Source organism: Chamaea fasciata, unplaced genomic scaffold (assembly GCF_029207755.1).
Source record: "Chamaea fasciata isolate MVZ Bird 193981 ecotype frontalis unplaced genomic scaffold, bChaFas1.0.hap1 SCAF_11, whole genome shotgun sequence".
In the NCBI taxonomy this organism is placed as follows: domain Eukaryota; kingdom Metazoa; phylum Chordata; class Aves; order Passeriformes; family Sylviidae; genus Chamaea; species Chamaea fasciata.
The window spans coordinates 11,031,253-11,053,369 of record NW_027094096.1 but is presented as its reverse complement, the minus strand read 5'-3'; the positions used below and the strand labels follow the sequence as shown (position 1 = coordinate 11,053,369).

The 22,117-nt window shown below is 40.6% G+C and overlaps 1 protein-coding gene across 2 annotated transcripts in view; it reads left to right on the top strand.

The window, feature by feature from the left end:
- Positions 1–19,684, top strand: part of SPHKAP (SPHK1 interactor, AKAP domain containing) — a 53,306-nt gene extending 33,622 nt beyond the window's left edge. Inside the window, exons 5-12 of one of the 2 annotated variants that reach the window (XM_066193219.1) lie at positions 1,882–2,016; positions 4,441–4,696; positions 4,961–8,678; positions 11,988–12,167; positions 14,054–14,140; positions 15,147–15,199; positions 15,284–15,468; positions 17,499–19,684. In XM_066193219.1, coding sequence (XP_066049316.1) covers positions 1,882–2,016; positions 4,441–4,696; positions 4,961–8,678; positions 11,988–12,167; positions 14,054–14,140; positions 15,147–15,199; positions 15,284–15,468; positions 17,499–17,642 — 4,758 coding nt within the window. In that variant the 3' untranslated portion in view covers positions 17,643–19,684. The remainder of the gene's footprint in view (positions 1–1,881; positions 2,017–4,440; positions 4,697–4,960; positions 8,679–11,987; positions 12,168–14,053; positions 14,141–15,146; positions 15,200–15,283; positions 15,469–17,498) is intronic. The other variant, XM_066193220.1, reaches the window with a different exon arrangement.
- The last annotated feature ends 2,433 nt before the right edge of the window (positions 19,685–22,117 follow it).

Here is a 22,117-nt window from a genome sequence, read left to right as displayed (position 1 = left end):
AGGTTAACTGTGCAGAACAGCTTGAGAGGTTTTACTTTACTGAAGCCACAGAAGCACTGGTTGTTTTCTAAAATGCCGTGGTTTTATTGTTGTTTACAGTGTTTGTTGAGGAGCAAAAGCTATAAGAGGAAACACCAAAAGTTTCTCCCTCAATCTTAAAACTAGACATCTGTTTTCAGTTTTCAGTGTAGGTAATAAAAATTCCCTACTAGCACAGGTGCTACGCATTCTTTTCCAAGAGGAAACTTTCTCATTCTCATTTTTGTATATAATAAGCAGGTTTTGTAAATTAGCATTCAGTGGTGTAGAATTTCATACAATACACGTGTGGTGTGGTGAAGGCATTTCTTAGAAGAATTTTGAAGATGATAGCACAGCTGTTGTTCATATGAAATATATATTTACTAGCAGGTACTTGATTTACTAATAGGCACTGTTAGGATTTTGTATTACTGATTGGAATGGGTTAAATTGGGGGGGTTTATGTAAAATAATTATGCTTCCAGACTGCTTTTTTTCTGAAGAAAAGGTAAAAAAGTGGAGTAAAAGATACAGAAAATGCCATGATTTCCTGCCTAAGAAATCTGATAAAATCTAGCAATTTAGGCAGTAGAAAAATAGAGATACTGCAGGAAGTGTTTGTGATAACAGAAAGGTTATAATTTGGAAAAAAAAAAAAAAAAAGAAAAGGTATGAGAACTTTTTTATGCTACAGTGAAACATCAAACTGAATTGAAGCACTGAATTCAGTTATGTCACATAAAAATACTTAGTCTCATCTGAAGATCAGTCCCCTGAAAAGTGAACGGTTTCCCAATATTGATTTAGCTTTTCTAAGCCAGAAAGTTTGATTATATCTAATTCAATCCAAGGAAAAATAACAGTACTGCAAGCTTAATATTTTGAGGATGAAAAGGAAAAAAAGTGAAGTATTGTTGCCTTGGTTAGTAACTAAAGCAGATGGCTGGGTGTCCAAATCTGCACTCCCTGAAGGGCTTTGCCACATGCTCTGCACTAACACGTGTGCTATGGTGGTGCAGAAAATGGAAGTGGTATTTACTCTGCTTCTGCACTAAGGGGTCAGCCTTGGTTCTCTGTTCACCGAACAAGGACACCAAGATCCTTAGCAGAAAGAGCTGCACTCTCAGGGTAGGTATTGTCCTTTTGACCTGGCCTTTGTTCACAAAGGAACACAAAGGTCCCCCTCACGTGCTGGGAGCAATTCAGATCTCCTGTATGGCATCACTGATGCTGCGACTATTACTGCTTTTGCCTTTAACAAATATGTAACACATAGGGAGTGACTGTATCATTACAAATGGGAGGTCATGAAGGTACACAGTGTAACAGCAAAGAAAGGCATATTTCATGTATCTCCAATATTTTTGCTGTTCCATGTTTAGCATTGCATGGATATGGTTGGTAATTTCCAGGTAACTTCTACTGGTTTCTTGCTAGTCATATGCGTGGAGGAAAACAGGAATCTCTGCCCTGTTCTCATCACTGTACCTACTGAAGCTCTTGTGTTTCAGACCATGAGAGAGACACTGTTTTCACAGTCTGAGGAACTCACATGTAATAGGAAGTATTTAGATGCACCAATCCAATCAAGCTTTTTAGCACATGACAATGTGAGGGATGGCAGATTGTCCTGCTGGACACTTGAGCAAAAGTTTATACTGTCATCCTTGCCTTGTCTGGTGTCTCAAAAGACAGAATGTGCATTTTAATGCTGCCAGTTCTATCCTTGATCTACTTGAAATAATACTTCCAAGTGAGCTTTCAAAAAGGATGCCTATAAGTGATATTTCATTTTAGTATTTATAACTGTGCAACTCAGACTTCATTACCTGAGAGCAAAATCTCTGTTTCATGCTGCAGAAGTTGATCAGCGTCTCTCCCAATCTCCCCAAACTCATCAGTTCAATGAACGTACAGCCACCAAAGGAAAATGAAATAGTCCTGCTGAGTGGATTGACATCAGGAAACCTTCAGCCCGATTATGAGGTTCCCCAGGTAGGAGTCAAACTCGTCTTTAAGATCACATCATGCCTGTGAAGGATGGAATTTGGAAAATGGGAAAAAGTAACCTGAAAGCAAAGACCTGAGATGAATTTGAGATGAGTGGACGTTTGCAAACAACAGCCTTTATCAGACTGATTTAAGTGTGTGGCGCATGGTGGGGGGACACACACCATGTACACAAAGATAGCTGGGAGATCCTGCTATTCCCTCTGGACCCTGACGATGTCTGGGTTGCAGCTGGTAATGCTTTAAGCCACATCAGCACTTTATCCTTCAGAGGAGGCAGGCACTGGGGGCAGAGACGACTGATTCCTAAACCCAGATTTCAAGAGTAGCAGAAGGGCAGCAGAGGGGGAAAGGAAAAAGGAAACGCTTCTGTGCATAGAGCTGGGCTAGGGCACAGCTCCTACAGATTCCCTTTCCAGTGGTCCTGCCACTTCCCACTTTCATTCCCAATCCATCTTCACCTCTCAACTTCATTAAAACTGCAGAGTTACCCTGGAGTACAAACCTCACTCAGCAAATTTAAAACATGCACAGGTATTGCCAGGTTTGTCTGCTGCAGATAAGAAAAGCAGGAAACTTTCACTGAAATTTCCTTGTGTACAAAGGCCTTCCTGAAGCAGACCCTGTGACAGCTGTAGTGCAAAGATCACTGAATTTTACGGTGTACCAATAAGCTGATCATTAAAGAGAGTAATTACCTGGTTATTGAGCTTTCTTGCCAGTCATGACTAATGGCTGAATTTAGAAATGTTTAACAACAAGCGCAAGGCTGTGGTGGGAGGGATGGAGCTCCAAACCCCACATCCCAAGATATTGCAATACACAGGGGTGGTATGAGACCCAAACAAGGTAACTGGAATACCCAAGTCATCCCTGTCTCCACCAACCCACAGACACTGAGACTGGCAGCCCTCTCGTAGAGAGTGGAGGCAAGAGACAAACAGGATCTAAATAAATTTCTGTCAAGTAAAGCTTTGCATTGAGACTGGATGAGATTTATTGCCCAGATTACTATGAGATTTATTGCCAAAGTCATCCTATTGTTTGGCTTTCAGAGAAATTCATTTGTAAGGTAACTGGCAGAGTTTCTGTAAAAGGATTTTTATTCCGCTCCCCCTCAAGCCATTTTCACAAGTACAACCCTACAAACTGTGGATTGGGAAAAAAAACAGGGGAATGTCTGATCTAATGCTGCATCTGTTTTTCATAACATTTTTCCCAATGTGGTGCATGCTCAAACCTGATTCAATTTCGTAGCAGCTATCTAATCTATCTTTTCTGTTTTAACCCAGTAATTTATGTGGTTTGCTGTTGAGACATATTTTTTAGGTGGAAAGGAAGAGCAAGCTAATAAACATGTTAATCCAGCATAACACTCATCCCACTCTCTCTATTAGTAGATATTTGATTTGCATTCACAGTTAAAGACAAAAGGTCCAGGATGGTCACCTTAGGTTAGATACTGTGCAAATGCCCAGGGGGTCCAGGGCATCTTTTGCACAGCCTAAAACTTCTGCCTCAATCCAATCCAAAGTTGGTCCCACCCAAGCTGGCTCTTTCCTGGGAGTCTGAGTTCAAAGCACAACATCACAAGCTGCAAAAGCTTGGCTTTGGTTCAGGGTACATGCATACAACAAGCATGGTCCCACGCAGAGACATCGGCTCAGCTCTGTTGTATATATGTCCAACTGTTTTAATATCAGTAAAATGAGGATAACAAGCGTTCCTTCCTCTCAGTTTCTGTCCAACTTTCAACTTAATTTTACAGTTTCTCTAGAGAAGGCAGTTTATATAAAGTCTGAGCACATTGTGCACTGGAGCCTTATTTTCAGTGGGAGGTTGTATTGGCCTGAAATAATGGGGCTTTGGACAAAGAGGGAATGAGAGGAAGGGCAACAAAGAAACAAAATAAAACACTATTTAAAAATGGTCTGTTGGAACCTCTAAAGGTGACCTGCTCTTGACAATCTTATCATTCAGTATTTACAGGGCTGTCTTCAAACAAGAATTGCAACACAAATGATCATGCCCACAAACAATTCCCTCCAGAGAGGTAATACCAGGTAGTGTGAGGCCATTAATAACAGCATGTTGGATGACTAACATCAAATAAGTCTCTTTCATTAAAACAACAAATTGATTGAAAACAAACAACTTGACAATTTCAACAAAATTGCCAAGTATCCCTATGATACAGCTGGGTTCTCTACTAAAACACTTGTATAACAAAAGCTGTCAGTCCAGGAAATCTTATTTTGGCATACATGTAACTGCACACTGTTACTAACATTGAGATGACAAATCGTATTGCATCTTTGCAACAGAACATTCCCGAGATATTTATAGAGAGGGAAGCTTAAAATAAGTTTTATTTTTTAATTGAATAACTGAGATTCTTTTCCCCTCTAGTGTCCTTGGCTGGCAGATGTCTGCTTGGTTCAGTGTGCGAGGGGGGACAGGAGGAACAGCGCAAGCTGCATCATTTTTGAAATAAACAAGTTTCTGATTGGACTTGAGCTCGTTCAGGAGAGGCAGCTGCAGATAGAAACTCATGTCCTAAAGCCTGAGGATGACACAAACTGCTCCGTGTCCTCAATAGAAGAAGATTTCCTCACGGCCTCCGAGCACCTTGAGGATGACAACGAGGCTGATGAATATAAAGCTGGTAAAAGCAGGGGGACTGAGCATAATTCTGCTGTTGTTCATACTGCAAAACAGCTACAGCAATGCTTACAGAAACTGCACTTGATTCATGCATATGTAATTTAGAAAATGGACAGCCATTCATATTTTTAAATTTTTGTTCAAAGGCAAAGTACATGGCTGTGCAGTACTTTTACAGAGCAGTAATGGAGTGCAAAGTTGTGCAGTTTTCTTTTAAAAGTCACAAGTTACTCTGAAAAAACTAATTTTCTCTTTTTCTTAACAGGTCATGAAAAATTAAATGTTTCAGAAGCACCTTCAGATGTCAAAAAAAATAAAGGAAAGGGATTTGAAAACATTCACTATAGAAAAGCCAAGTTGCCATTTATTCTTGAAGGGAACTGCATTAATAAAGACAATGCAGCTGCTCAGGTCTCTGAAACTGTGACTGTTGTGGCTGAAGATGGCATCTCACAACCTGAAGATAAGTCAGACCAGGAAATAGTGTGGCAGAAGGAATTAGCTGAAAAAGGTACTTCATCATTTAGTACTACTGATTTGACTAGTGGGGTTGAAAACTCCGCACTCATGTTAGAAGATGTATCTGTAACCAAAATGGCTAAAGAGGAGCTGGAGCCTCAGGGTGACCCCGCAGTGAAACACAGCAGCAAGACAGATGGGGAAGGGTGTGCAGGTATCAGGAAAACTGATCCTCCCTCCCAGAATGAGCAGGCGACTACAGGTCAGTACGCCACCAATTTAGCAGAATCTGTTCTGCAGGATGCATTCATTAGACTGTCACAGTCTCGACCAAGTTTCAGTGAGGAGGCTGCAGTCAGCATCTCTGTAGGAAGCTCCTGTAAGTCAGAGGATGTATCTGCTTCCCGATCATGGAACGAACTTCCAAAGATTGTCATAGTGCAAAGTCCGGACAGTTCTGAGAATGTTCCTGACTGGCCAGGGTCTGCCTTCCCCAGCCTGAGCCACTGGGCTGAGGCAGAAAGCTCTGCTGAAGTTTCAGATTACTTTGAGGAAGAGCATTCAAATGGCCATGACCAAAGTGCACTGGAAGTGGCTCTGGCTTGTGCAGCCACTGTCATTGGAACCATTTCCAGTCCCCAGGCTGCAGAAAAGTTCTGCCGGGAGCAGGAAGTTGCAGACTCGAGAAGTGGAGCGGTTGCTAATGAAGAGGTGCACACAGCATCCTCACAGCTCCTTGACGACTGTGCCGGCACGGAATACTCGTTCCCGTCTGCGCTCTGTGGCATGACTCAAGTAGCAAGTGCTGTAGCCATCTGTGGCCTGGGGGAAACAAAGGAGGAGAAGTACCCTGCAACTTCCAGTGGACTTCTGTCTGCTGCTCAGGCCTCTGCAGCCATTACTCTGCACTGCAACTTAGCTGTAGGAAGCAGCATGGAGAAGCTGAATGAGGGCATTGCACAGGCGCTACTCAAAGAGGCATCCGTAATTCTGACAAAACCCAACACGTACAAAAATGTAGAGCATTTTATGGAATCCATAAATGGGAAGATTATTGAAACAGCAGCAAGACCACGTATTCCACGTGCTGATGGAGTAATCAGGGACGAACTTGCGCAAAACCTATCCAATATTATTCTACGACATTCTATGGAGGAGGTTAGGAAGAAGAGACAGCTACAAGCCCATTCAGAGGATGGCTCAAGTACACAAGACATTTTCACAGAGACTGCAAACGAGTTGCTTTTTAATATCATATATTTCACTTGCAAGAAGATGAACGACATAAGGGAAGTTGAAGAATGTTCTCCTCTCTTTTCTGAGGACACAAAAGCAGAGAAAATAACAAGAGCAGCGACAGCATGTGAAACTTCACACAGCCCCCTTGATCACTCTGCTGCTAAGTCATTTGGTGCATCCTACAGCAGCAGTACTAGCAAAGATCTTGAAAAGGTCACAAGCGCTTGCAAGAGTAATATCAAAGATGTAAATAGCAACGAAGGTTCCACACTGAATTCAGAACCAGGTGGAAATACAGGGCATAACACGCTTGGTGCAAAAACATCTCCCAAGAAGCGATACCTGAAAAGAACTGCACGAGACTGTTACAAATCCCCAAATCAGAGTAACAGTCATCATCAGAAGAAAGACTACAGATCATTTTCAGACAGAGAAAATACCTTTGCAAACAGTGAATGTAGGCACGGTGTTCAAGAACAGCTGTCACCCAGTGCCACCATAAATACAGAAAACCAAGCCAAGATTAAGTGTGATTCTGTGCTAAATAATGATGTTCAACTTAGCTTATCTTTGTTAGGAAACCATGTCTTGCTTCCTTCTCAGCCTGTGCTACAGGTGAAAAATTCAAGGGACAAATACTGTATAACAGACTTTGCAGAAGAATTGGCAGAAACAGTTGTCTCTATGGCAACAGAAATAGCTGCCATTTGTCTAGAAAATTCAAATGGCAAGCAACCCTGGTTCTGTGCATGGAAGAGAGGCAATGAATATCTGGTGACCCAGAGTTTATCATGCAGAACCATGAAAAGGAAGAAGGAAACCCATACCAATGGTTCTGTGGTTCGGAAGCACAGGGCACCTCGGCTTAGTGAGATCAAAAGAAAAACAGATGAGCACCCTGAGCTAAAGGAAAAATTGATGAATCGGGTAGTAGATGAATCTATCAACCTTGAGGACACACCAGATTCAGTCAATCTCTTTGCAAATGAAGTGGCTGCCAAGATCATGAACCTCACGGAACTCTCCATGGTTGACAGCATCTGGCAAGGTCCGAACCACCCCAGGAACAGACTGCACTGTGAAAGGTGGAGCCGAGCCAAAGCCTCAAGCTGTGAGAGCATACCAGAGGAGGACTCAGATTCCAAAGCCTCTTTCAATACCCTGGGCCTCATGAGCAGCTTCGGTCACTCTCTGAGCCAGACAAGTTCTGTCTCAAAGCAGTCTAGTTGTGAAAGCATTACAGATGAATTTTCAAGATTTATGGTGAACCAGATGGAAAACGAAGGAAGAGGTTTTGATTTATTACTGGATTATTATGCAGGAAAAAATGCGAACAATATCTTAACTTCTGCCTTGCAACAGGTAGCCAAGAAAAATGGCCATCTTAATGTAAGGCCAAGTTGCCCATCTAAACAGTCCAGCACAGAAAGTATAACGGAAGAGTTTTATAGGTACATGCTAAGAGAAATCGAAAAGGAAAATAAAGATAATCCGTCATCCTCTCGGAATTCAAAGGACTGGTGTGGCGGTTTGCTGGCGCCCTCTCTACGGTCACCTTTCTGCTTTCGGCAGTCGTCGATGCCCGACAGTCGATCCTCAGGCTCTAGGCTTACAGTGAACGTCCCAATTAAAGCAAATTCCTTGGATGGGTTCGCCCACCATCGCCAAGATTCCTTAAGCGTGCAGCCCGTCAGCACCGTGGCTTCTGCGGGGCTCTGCAAGTCTGACTCGTGCCTGTACCAGAGAGGCAAGACCGACCAGATCACAGACATGCTGATCCACGAGACATGGGCCAGTTCTATCGAGTCCCTCATGCGCAAGAACAAAATCATAGCAGATGAGGCAGAGGCTACAGAGGCAGACCAGTTCTACAGTGATTCTCCACCACACGTGGAACAATATGCAAAAAGACTGGCTGCAAATATTGTTGAAAGTGGTAAAAGTTTAATTGTTGTCCAGCAGGATTCTTTTGATAATGCAAGCCGAGAACACGTGCTGGAAGGCAAACATCCCCAAAGCACAACCCAGATACAGCCGAAACCCAAAGTGGAGGAAGTAAATTTGGATGAGAAAAAGGAGCATGTGAAGAGCCCTGGAAGCCTCCCTGCAGGACAGCTCAGGGAAGTGCCTTTAATTCAGATAGAAACTGATCAACGAGATGAGCCAGATAAAGACTCAGAGTCCTTAACTTCATGTGGCCCATCTAGAAAGGGGCATCAAAGCAAAGAAAATCCTCCAGAAGCTTTGGATGGGAAACAAATGGTTTCCAGTTCCCCGGTAAATAGGTAAGTGACAAAACAGCAAATCAGCACATTGCTTTGGTCTTAGGTTTATCTTCCCAGTAAAAGTTATTTTCATAAAGGAAGAAGATAAGAGTGGTACTTTTAAAGAAATAAGCAGGTTAAGTTTTGACTGCAGGTTTCTTTTGGCATCAAATCACCCAATTGCATCACAGTGGTACTTTCTGGAGAAAAAATTACATTGAATATGACGTTATGGTTTTAAGATTTAAATCTAATGCTGCACAGACATTGAAGTTGCTAGACATTGAAGTCTCTCATAAGACAGGAAAGATGGACAAAAGACTTAAACTTTTATTTAGCACAGGCTGATATCTGAACTAAAAAACAGAGAAATAAAAATCTGTGCTAGTGTATAACAGAAGATAGCAGGATTTGACCTGTAGCTCTCTGCTATGCTTGTTGCAAGTAACATTTTGTGTAGCTGGAAACAAGACCAGACTTCTGAGTGCCGGAAGTTTAACTTTGTGTTTACAGTCTGGAGCTACAAGTAATAAAAACTCTTTAGTGAAGGAAATAAAAGTAGCCCTCACCTCTTATTTCAAGACTTCTCTGGTAGAATTTAGATAGGGAAAAGAAGAGTATTTTATTTTAATGTCGTTTCATGGAGTTTACATCACAGTTTACCACCCTCTCCTTACAGCTGTACTCCTTTTGTAAGGAAATCTGCAGCTTGTTTTTGTTAAGGTGAAGTGTGAGCCAGCATGAGAGTGCAGTGCAAATGCAGAGGATTGCTGTGGGTGCTGTGAGGCGAAGGGAATACTCTCTCTCTCGGCTTTGCCTCTTTGTTATTGTACTTCATTGTATGTGTTACTTTAGTGGTATCTGAACTGCCAGTCTCTTGGAGCTCTGCAGCACCCCATTATCTCAGAGTGGCAGAAAGAGTGCAGGTGCTGGCATCAGAAACCATTTTGTAGCTCATTTTATTCTAGGCAGTGCTGTGTTTTGGCATTTGACAAAGCTCTGCTTGAAGTGAGAAAGTAGATAGATTGTAGGTACTTTCCTGTGTATTGCAGCAATTAGGTGGATAATTACCATGATGTCGCTAGTCTTTCATACTGACTCTCCTGCACTAACCTTCCTCTTCCTTAAAATACAACCTGCTTTTAGTAAGATAAATTTAGAAATCCACCTATTTGGAATCTTGACTGCTTGAAAATGAAGTTATTTTTGCAGTTTACGAGCCCTTTCATAACTTTTCTTCTGCCTTTGAAGCAGAGTTCCCAACACGGCTGTAACATGGTTAAAGGCACGGGATTGGTAGGGCAGAATTAGTAAGCAGAGGCTACACCCGCCTGAGCATCTTGATTCAGCAATGCCGTGCAGTTCTGGTTCTTGCCTCCATTTCTGTCCACTGGCCTCATGTACAGCATGAAATGCAGAGTTCTTCCAAAGTCATCTCAAATAGAAGCTGCCCAGTGCTCTCCAGATGTACTCTTATCCCTGCTGGGAAGGCAAAGCCTCCAGTCGTTCTTCACACAGATCTGAACCATTTGTGGCATGGCTATCTGGACTATGTCTAGGCTGAAGTGAAAACCTAAAAATACATATAATGTAGCTATAAAAGCATCAGTTGAAATTGCTTTGATCCACTCCTACTGCATGAAATTACTTGCTAGTTCAGATACAGGCAGATAGGACTCCAGGCAAAATATCAAGCAGACACAGAGTCAATTAGGGGGAAAAAAAAGCCATGCAGGCCTTGAGCAATGAAAAAAAGCTGTTTCTTGTACGTAGGCAGTGCAAGAGAGGCAGTCCTGTCGCAGTTACACAGAAACTGTTCCAAGTGACTGTTCACAAGTGGGGAACTGTCAGTTCAAAGCATCGCTGGTGTGAGATGTAATTGCATAATGAATCAAACAAAACCCAAAATGCCAAGAAACATCACCCACACAAATCTCTTGTGTTTTGGACCAGGTATCAGGAGCTGCCTGTCCTGTACTAAGAACCTGAAGAACACCCCTGCCCTGTGGCCTGGCTGCTCAGTGCCCACGTGTCACAGAGTGCGGGGGCAAAGTCCTGGGCTCAGGGGTGACAGGCACAGGGGCTTGGCAGAGCTGACTGCCAGGGGGAGCAGAGCCCCAGGCAGACAAGTCCCCTTCTCCCTGCACAGGCTGCATCTCTGTCATCCAGCATTAGTGCAGCAACTTCTGAGAGTGAGAGCTTGGCAAAAAGGGATACCCGCAATGATTCTGTCTCAGTATATGCCTAATCAAGGTAATTACTCAGGAGCAATAGAATTTCTGGTGTGATTTTCTGCTTTAACTGAAGGCAGATGCCTTAACCATAACTACAGATAAAGATCTGAAGGCAAGAACTTCTCTAGAGAGATCCTGCAGAAAATTGTCAGTATAGAACATAACAATGCTGTAATCCCTAAATTTTGAATGCAGCCTGTCCAGTGAATATAACAAAACTGCAGTTTTGCTTTACTTGTTATTTGGGCACTACAGTGATACAATTATTGGAAGGATTGATTATTTTTTTTGTATCAAAATCCCAGTTTATCTCTAAAAACTTAGAAAAAATACAGTTCCTTTATTTTTGTTTCTGCGTGTGTTTGTTGGGAGCATGTGTATACATATATGGCATACACGTGTGGGACATATGTCAAGTGTGCAGAATTAGAAAGCATTTTTCCCTTAACCTTGTACTTTCTAAATTCCGTCTGGGCTCCACCTTCCGTCTGGTTTCTGACTGTTGCAATATTTTGTCCTTCCCCAGCCTATGCAGTGAAGATCCTAAGGACACAGCATGCTCAGAGTCATCAGTGATTCCCAGCCCACAATGCTTTCCTACTTTCACTTCTTTTGGATCTACAATTTTAATGAAGTAGAAAACATTGTCAAGAAACTTATTCACCCACTAGCAGGACAGGGATTTTGCATCAATATATATTTTCCAATATATATTTACAAGAAATATTTTCATTCTGCAGTAACATCTACCACATATTTCAACCACTGATTGACTGAAGTGCATTTAGCAATAAACCTTTACAATGATCAGGTTTTTTACACATGCTAATTTTTTGTACAAGCTAAAACTTTTCAGTGTATACTTAAATCCAGGGATTGTGTTTATTTATAGCAGTCATAAGTCCTTTTTTAAGAGCATCTCAGGCCATATGTTCTACTGGACTCTATGTATAAATTATAAGCTTGTCCAATCTTCTGCATGTCTGTAATTCTGCAGCTTGGTTGACTTTAATGAGCAGCATTGTCTGAAGATTGATGGCACCAGTTTGTTTGCCTATATTACAATATCAATGTGCCTTCCCTATCACCCTGCCAGCAACAGTCCTCAGAGCAGATCGGATGCTGAAATCCTAGGAGAGACGAAAACAGCTGAAGAATTCCCAGCCCATCTCAGCAGCAGTGAAGAAAGCACTGGCAGCTGGTCCCAGCTTGCCAACGATGAGGACAATCCTGATGACACGAGCAGCTACCTGCAGCTCAGCGAGCGCTCCCTGAGGTACCCACATTGTCTCTTCTCACTGTACAGTGGGGTCTGCCCTCCAAGCCCACCCTGCATCAGCAGTGAGAGGCAACAGCTCAAGATTTGCTCAGAACACTGTAAAGAATGTCTAATGGCACACTTTATCCCTTTGGTTTTTAATAAGGGAAAAAAATTACCCACGTGCTGATTCTCAGCCAGGTCTTTTTACTGTTGGTGTGTAGCTCAATTTAGACAAAGTAAAAAAAAACCTCCTGGCACCACTGAAGTGTCCCAGTCCTACAGCAAAAAGACCATTGGACAAATTAATTGCTACAGTCTTTCTTTTGATTTATTTGCTGTTGTTTGCATAATGTTTTGTTTTGGCACCTCCTTATCAAGACTGACAAGACTGCCATTCCCACCAGAAATCCATGCACCGAGAACAAAGATTGAGCCCTGATCTGCTTAGCCTGGTACAGGGGTGCAACTTAACAGAGGATGACCAATTTTTCCCTGAGTAGGCATAAATTCAAGAGCTCCTACTGCTATGTGCTGATTTTGTTCCAATTCAAGTCAGGACAAATGTTTGAAAGTGTTATTTAGTCCTTGGAGTTCATATAGAGCAATGGTAATTTGACTTCAGCCCCTTTACAGCATCAAATTGAGTAAGGTTTTTCCTTCACATGCTCTTAGACTATGTTTTAAAATATTATCAAGTAATTACATCTTTCTCTTGAGTATTAAGATGACAAGGAGGGAAGACATTATGGTAATGAAGCAGGGAAAAGAAAGAGTCTCTGTCAGAGTGCAGAGTTCAGTTAGCTGGCTGAAATTACTGCACAAAACATGGCTGTCAGTGCAGCTGAACATTCATCCTGTTATTACAGTATCAGCCTTTAACAAAGTCCTTGGTCTGAGAGAGCTGAAGTATTGCACCTTTCAGCTCTGCACTGGAACAGAAATTGCCACAGCAAGTCTGAATGCATGGCATGCTGACAATGTCTCAGAACACCCTGATGGGGAAACAAACTGTCTAATCAATCCTTCTAACATAGGGGGAAATACTGTTAGTTGGTTTTTCAGTAAAAACTAAGTGGTTCACCGTGACTTGCCACACAGAATTTGTTCAAGGTAATTGACTTGCAGCCAGCAAATTCACAACCTGTCCATGAGACTATTACAATATCTGCATAAACATTCACTGTCACATTTATAATGATGTTATAAAGTGAACTGGTAATATTTTTTCCAAATATCCTCAAGTCTGCTACTTCATCCTCGTGAAGAAGCCAAAGAGAATAGTTCTGTGTATTTGTGGTCCCAGTGAGCACTGGCTTTGGTTAAAATCTCAGTCTTTCAGGGTAGTCAGAAACATGAGGGGCCATCTCTGTGCCTGTGGGTTCCATCAGATCCCAAATACTATTTGGGGTATGATGTAATACACTGAAACTGCTGCTGGTTACCAGTGTGGACTCACCCTACAGGTAAGTGTATGATTGGCAGCCAGTGCCTTGCTTGAACTCCCCGAGTTCAGAGGAAGCTGGATCTTTGCAGGTTTCTTGCAGGGCATCTCTGTACCTGCTAGTCCTTCTTTTCAAGGGCTCAGGTAGACTCAGTTTTTGTTTGAGGCCAAGTGTTCATTGCACAACAAGAGAGTCCACTTTTTTTTTCCTCCAATTTACAGCATCACTTGATGCATTGATGCACTTGATACATGCTCAATCTAGCACTATTTTAATAAAAGCCTCATTACTTTGAGCCAACTAATGTGCTTCATTCAGGGAACCACTTGCTGGGCACGATTGATTTTATGGAACAGGGCTCCTCCCCGCTTTGCTTTGTACAGAAATAAATTTTTAGAAGATGTATGGAGACATGTTCAGCACAGCTTGGCACTAATACTTAAACTTTTACTTCGTCAGCAATGGCAACAGCAGTACAACTAGCAGTCTTGGCATTATGGACCTGGAAATTTATCAGGAGAACGTGCCATCTTCTCCTATGATTAAGTAAGTAGTCACTGAAGTGAGACTTGATGTTTAGTCCGATTTCAACTGCAAATCATTTATGCCACCAAAACTGTGCCAAGCCCTGCTTTGCACCTGCTGCTGTGCCTGCCCATGGTTTCAGAAAAAAGCACATGCAGGTGTCTGTGCAGAGTGAGGGCACCAGACAGTGAAAAATGACCAAAAAACCCGGTCAGGTGGATCTCTTCAGAACACAGATCCATCAACCAGCCTGTCTAAAAGACAGTTCTCTGTGGTATCAGTTTGCTCTCATTGAATCCTCTTCTTTGAATAACTTCAAATATTATCAAAACTCTACTGCAATACCAAGGAAGGTCAAACAAATAAGGATCAGTTAAAAGCAATTTAAAAAACTCAATAGCATTCTTTCCAATAATAAAAACAATAATAATTTGTCCCACAGTACAACTTACCTATTGTTTCTGGGAATGTTTCTACTGAATGTGCAATTCAATTATCAAGAGATGTGCGAGTACATCCTGCCTAAAGATCCTGGTACAAGCTGCCAGCTGGTGAATGTCATTATGCAGCCAGGACACACCCACTGCACAAACATACACACTGTACATCACGTACTAAACACGGGAACTTCTGAAGTCAGTGACATCATCAAATTGTCGCAGCAAAATACAGACATTGGAAATTCAGCATTTCCACCCAGGTCATGAGACTTGCTGTGTCTTACCATAATGTCGTTTGCTTGTCATAATGTGAACTGTAAAGATACATGGATCCTGGTGAAATGTAGTACATGACATAACTAATACAGGTACTTCATTCTGCTACAGAAAAATGCTGCAATTCAGTTTTTCCTGATTCACAGATTAAATAATGAAATATATTCAGCATTTTGTTGTTTCATCCTATGTAACCTTTTTCTTGCAGTTTTCTAGGTCTTGCATTGAGGGAGAAGTTTATTCATCATGAAGCAATGTTGTAGACTGTTCCTAAGTATGACTAATAAGCTTTGTTGTTTTTTGTTTCTAAGTGAATTAGTAGAAGAAAAAGTTTTCCTTAAAGAACAGACAGAAAACACTGAGGGTAAGTTGAACCATATCAATTAAATCATACAGTTTGAAGATAACACTAGTAATTGCACAGTAACTGGTGAGATTCTTTTTCCAGAAACTACATCTGAGCTTTCAGTGGGAACAGCCAACTGTCAAAAGGACCTCCTGGTGATAAACTTTGATCTGGAACCAGAGTGCCCTGATGTGGAGCTGCGAGCCACCCTGCAGTGGATAGCTGCTTCTGAACTTGGAATTCCAACTATCTATTTTAAGAAATCTCAGGAAAACAGAATTGAAAAGGTAGTGTTTACAGAATTGAGCATACTATTAATGTCTACATAAATGTAGCAGTTGTGATTTATTGAAGTTATTGAGCCTAAAAGAAGATGCAAAAACATCTTCGTTACAGCAAGATGACAGCACTACTGTTTATGAGAGAAAGGAATGAGAGGACAGGTGTGTCAGAACTTAAGGTATGTGCAATATGTAGTAGATTATCTATGGCATAAGAAAATATCACCATGAGACCTTCTCCAAAGTCTCTATCTGTTCATTTTTTCATATCAATGATATGTTCTGTTCTGTCTAGTGTATCAACAATATACTAAATACTAATGCCCAGGGCAGAATTAACAGAGTCCGTTATGTGGCTGCATTTGAAAGGCTGCACATGGTTTACATGGAGTTTAAGTACAAAGGTTTAAAAAATAACAATAAAACACATTTGTGTGTAGACATCACATGTACAATGTTCTGCTACTTGGTCACTATAATGTGAGACAGTTTTTGGACTAAAGATTTTCTGTCCTTATGCTAGTTCTGCCTTGCCTGTAACACCAATTACAGCAGCCTCAGTTCAGTCTGAACTTGTGCCTGGCTGTTCATAAATTGCTCCAGCTGGGGATACAGCTTTTGAGAGCAGAAGTCTCTTTCCAGAGAGAGTGGACAGACACAGATCACTGAGAAACCTCCTGAGGTGTTAGTCCAAAACAGCCACAAGAAGTGCAAACTCTTTCTATTCCTGAATGATAGCTGGTATTTGTAAACCCCACCACATACCAACCACAGCATTTCAGGAAAGACCAAAAGAGACCCATTTCCCAGATCAGCAAGGGAGCTTAAGCTTTAAGACTTAAAAACATGTTAGTATTTAAGTCAATTAATGAAAAAAGTATTACAAATCAGTATTTTGGTCTCTTATGGGAAGATCATTTTGAGTAGCAGAGATATTGTTTGATTTTCTTGAGTACATGCATTTGGGAATCATAAACATAATTTAAAATGCATTCAACAGCAACAGTCCAAATTGCATCTAATTAAAGAAACAGCTGTCAGCTTTACCCATGTGCTTTGGCAAACAGTTAATTCAATTGCAAAAAAACACTAGAGAATAATGAAGCACATCCTGCCTACAACAGCGTTCTTGGAAATCACGTGCCTATTAAATAACATTAAAATACATATTAAAAGTTTAGGCTGCCGTATGGAAGTAGCAAACAGCTACACTAACTAGAGACACAATCTTTTCTTTTGTGCTTAAAACTGGAAACTGAAGGAGCAAACTGATTATTGTGAAATGAAAAGAAGTGAAAAGCTTTGATTTTCATTTATGTGCTTCAGAAGAAAAAGGGACCAGATGGATGACCCATGGTGAAGCCCATTATTAAGTACCAAGTGGACAAAACTCAGGATTTTTTTTTTTTTTTTACAGCTGCTTAAGAACATATATTTTACCTCTGATTTCTCTGGAAATTAAAAAAAAAAGACAAATACAGATACTATCTATGTTTAAAACACAACTGTGATAAATGTCTTCATGTGACAAAATTTTACACAGAATTCCCTCTCACCAGTACTATTTGAATATTTAAAATACTGTGGGATGTATATATGGAAATACAGAAAATTAAACATAAAGTAAAATATAGCTAGTGGTAATGCAAAAATATTTTTTTAAGATGGATAATCACACTTCCATTATTTTGACAATGAATCGTTGATATCATGGCAAATAGTAACCCTTTATCAAACTGACTTTGTCTGTTTTCACTTTCATTGCAATAAATAAGAAATAATTGACAGAAGCAGTTAATTTAGAAAATGTCATGAGAGCCCATCAGTCTTTGGGGAGCTATGGAAGTTGAGAAATGAAGTTTTTATAAATAGCAAGAATGTTGATGTTGCTGTGCACTGACTGGTGTCCACTCCGTGATACAGCCGTGTATTTACAAAGGGTGGGCTAACAAGGGTTTGTGTGTATGCACTCCATAAAACCTTAGGAAATGTTTGCCAAATCCCAAGTGTATCTGATTGTGATTATTTTTATTTAGTTTCTAGATGTGGTGCAGTTGGTCCAGAGGAAGTCCTGGAAGGTGGGGGATATCTTCCAAGCCGTGGTGCAGTACTGCAAGCTCAGCGAGGAGGGCAGAGAGATCACACCCAGCCTGTTTGATTGGCTGCTTGAATTGGGTTAACAAAGTTGGCTGGTTCAGCTTTTCTGTTTTATTCCAGTTTAAATAGGCAGTGGTTTGTGTAATGCTCTGATTTCTGAACATCACTGAATAAAATGTGCAAAGATGTACAAACTCTACAAGAACAGCACAAGTCCGTGCCACAACTGACCCAGGAGCAAAGTGAACCCGAATTTATTGTGTCTTTCTGTGTCATGAGGGACTCAACGTGTTGTGCTCTAGTGATGCACTGTACTATGAGGGGATGGATTTTTAGCCTTCTGAATTAACGAACTACACAGTAAAGGCTTAATTATCTAATATATTCAATTTTCATTGATTTGATTAATTCAGTCAGGTAAAATGGGATAGTACCCTAACATTCGGTTTTAAAAGAACATTGATACTTGTACAGTTTAACTGTTAGAAGCAGAGAGTGTTTCAGAATGCCTAGAGACACCCTTGTCCCTCGATAAGTAATATGTATGGGTTTTTGAAATCCCCGTAATCTCCTAAGGGATAAAAGCTTTTGAACACTTAACACCTTTGCAGTTAGACAACACAATAAAAAGCTGCTGAAAACATATTTGAGTTTCTTCCCATGTCTTTATTTCTCTTCCATAGCTGTTCCTGATTCCTGTAACCTTCCCAAAGAAATAAAACCCAGTCTCTCAGTTACTATCCTTAAACTGATTCCTTTTCCCTGGGAAGCAGTGCAGTTCAGTACAGCTACACCTGGTAGATTCCTGCACACAGCTCTGTGAGCCAGGGCAGTTCTCAAGCCCTGTCCTGCCCCAGCCCTGTGACCTTGGGCGAGTCATTTCACCTCTGTGCCTCAGTGTCCCTGCTTGGCAAAAGGGAACCATGATAGTACAATTGTTACCTAAAGTGCTTCTGTTGAAAGCACTATGTAACAATCTACATATCAGTTAAAAGCAGTGAAAAAAGTACTATTTTAATTTTAGTGTAATCGAATAAATTGTTAATGAGGTGAAGAAACGCATATCTGAAAAGAGCACCATCTTGTCCTAAACCTCTCAATGTTAATTTTTTTAACTTAAAGAAAGCAAAATGTTTGTTAAAATTTCAGCAGACGTATGTGTTCATTTTGAAGATAACTGTTTGGAATACATGTGAGAGTTCACATTCCTATAACATTTCTATAATTGTTGACAAGATATACTCTGCTGTTGTCCTGTTGAGATGATCTGTTGCTATCATGCACTTAGGAATACATTCTCTCGACTCTGCCAAAGAGACCGCGTGTGAATTTAAAGGTAAAACCAACTTGTGACATCACAGCTCTTCTGCAATTTGTTTTTTTGAACATACTTACTTTTCATCTCTCCTACCCAAATAGAGGAATAGAATACCTGCCTGCTTTTCCCAGAAAAAATATTTAAGAGAAGTTTTATTTTCCATATAACAGTATATGCTTCTGTAATATTTCTTGAAAAAAAACCTATCCTTTTGCACTAAATATTTTTAAAAATTTTGAAGTAGTTTTAAATAATTTATGAAAAAGAGCCATATTCTCAGTTTTATCTTTAAAACCATTACAGAACTTGCATGATTGCATCACTTATTTGTTACAAAATACAAACTGTTAGTGAATCAAAATCTAATGTGGAACATTATATAACGTGAGTATTTCTCAATCTACTCTGCAGTAAAACAACAGGAGAGATCGCTAGACAGTTAAAATAAAGGCCAATTTATTGCAAACACTGAACACAACTGGAGTCACTGGGCCAGCCCCTAAGAACTCCTGAGCATCTGTAACTCCCGCTAACATGAGTGGCAACTCTGAATGCTCAGCATTTCTGAGGCTGAGAGCTAATGAAAAGCACCGAGAATTATAGAATTAAAGTGCTTTGTTTGAGTTAATAAATGGGAAAGTGTATTTATTTTTAAACCAAATGCAGTTAGTTGTCAGTATACAATTTTTTGTTGTGATAGAATAAATGTTTACAAAGCACAAATATCATGACAGAGTTGTAACAGTGTGATGCAGTTTCTCTGTACAGTAGTTCTTAATGTTGCAATTTATTCAGAAATAAATTTATGTTATAATGTGTGTCCTCTTTGTCTTCCTAAAAAGTTCACAAATGAGCAATGGATTTTTTGACCTATTAAATATTTGCCTGCCATCCCTGGAGCTTCTTAAACCCTGCTTCTCAATGACAAATCTGATCTATGGCTCTGACCAAAACAAGCCAGAGCAAGGTCCAGGTCTTACCTCAGTGCCAAAGCTACTTGGATTCCACAATTCATTCAAGAGATAAAAGGCTAAACATAACATTCTTAGCATCACAATAAAGAGAAGTGATACCCTGATTGCCCAGAATAATTCCCAATGTACAAACCTCTATTAGTGCTCACGCTGGCTGCTTTCAGTACCTGCAAAAGTGAGCAAGAGGGTGGGGAGACACAAGTTCAGGAGTTTCCTCTCCTTGTGTAAGTTTGCAGGGGCATTTACTGCAATATTGCCTAGATACCTCAGGTGTTCCTACTGCTACACAGAAAAGGAAACCATCACTTCCCTGACTAAATAAGAAAAGCACTTGTCCATTCTTAATGTTTTTTCATTTTTTTAAAAAGTGGGTATTAAATACACCTTAATGGGAACAACATACAGCGTTAAGTGAAAATCTACGTGAGCATGATGCAGGTTTTTAACCACATCAGAGGTGGTTGCTCACTATCTTTCCTGATAGATACTAGGATACAACAAATTAAAATCATATGATCCAGATTCAAAGCAAACAAAAAGAGATGAGAAGTTACCAAATGAGAGGGTGTAAGACTTGTACACACATCTCTTGCAGGAGATGTCTTGGGGGATGCCCTGACCATCACAGCCACAGCTGCAGTGCTCCCCTTCCTGGAGGTGGCTTCAGGGGCAGGTGATTACCACCCCAGGGTTGATTCTACCACCCACATAATGAAGAGCAACATTTGGCCCGTAGATCTGCTACTCTTCAAAAAGCAATTCTGTATTTGAATGAGATATTTTAAAACGTCATTTTTAATGTTGCTGTGTTTAGGGTTGTTCTTTTCATGTTGAGGTTACTAGAAGCTGAAAAACTATACCTCAATTTTGTTCATACCTCTGAAGATTTTTACTGTCAAGTAAATTAACTATTTATGGTCTGTGATAAAAATAGTGACCTGTAAAATTCAATGGGTAACTTTTCTAAAGAGGCCAGTTTTACAGTTGCTCTTGCCCTGTTTCATGCAGAGCTGCATGACAGACAAGCACGGGAATGTCACTGTGAGTCCTGGACTACATTTCAAAATGACAGAGGGAAAAACCCACCAGTCCATTGAAATAAAGAACCCACATGACCTACTTAAATAAAAAAGAAAATGCAGCTCAGAAGGAAAGCAAATCCATACTAGCCAATTTAAGAATTTGAGTCAGAGCCATTCCTAAGCCTTTGCCACATACGAGCAGACCTATAATGCCACAATTTCAGTTTTCCCAACCCACTCTGACCCCAGTCATCACAAGGAACAGGCCCTCAGAAGGCAACCTGCAGCTGTGCAGCATTTAGCAGGACAGACAGTTATATTACACAAGCTGGACTATCAAACTCAGTAAAACAATTTCCAGTGAAGACAGGGCTGGCTGATAGTATTGCATCCTCCTCCCAGCTTCAGCTGAGAATTAGACAGTGAAGTGCAGCAAACTGGAAAATAGAAGCAGGATATATTTCCACATCCTTTCACTAACTACCCAGGAAATGTGAGTGAATCCACTGAAGGAGACAAAAAATGGAATTCACACAAAATGCCACTTTTGAAACATGAGTGGGTGTATTACTGTCATCACCTATTCAGAAAGAATTTGCATCTCACACGTCACAAGTCCAAGTACATATCATGTGCCTACATGGAAATCCCCAGCCTTGTGAAATGTATGTTCTGTCCTAGAGCAGTTACGTGACACAAACTTCTTTCCCAGAAAAACATAATTGCATATTCACAGAGGTTTATTCTGAAAAGATTTCTAAGATCTAAAGGACAGAAAGAATACAGCAAATAAGTTTTTACAGTGATGAGCCCTACTAAAGCACTTCAGGGCTCTCCTAAGGTAATCCTTTCCAGTAAGGTCACAGGGAGCCAAGTTTGTCAGCATTTCAGGGTAATGTTGAAAGTTACATCTCACTCCAACCACACAGTGATCAAAGTAGCACTTGGATAGTAAAAGGGATGCAGATTTTAAAAGTGCAGGTAATAGAGGTAGAACCTACACATTCACCATTTTGGCTGAGGGACTAAAGTGGAATCGAAGAAAGGGATAAAGCTGCTTCCAGACGCACAGAATGGTTTCAGGAAGATAGATACATTTATGAAATACATTCCTAATACATATCTCTATAATTTATTAAATCCACATATGGGTAAACCAAGGTGCAAAGAACCGAACATCAAAGCATTCACAGAGAGTAACTAGAGTACTACTGAAGCTCTTACAAGGTGCCAAGCCAGTACCC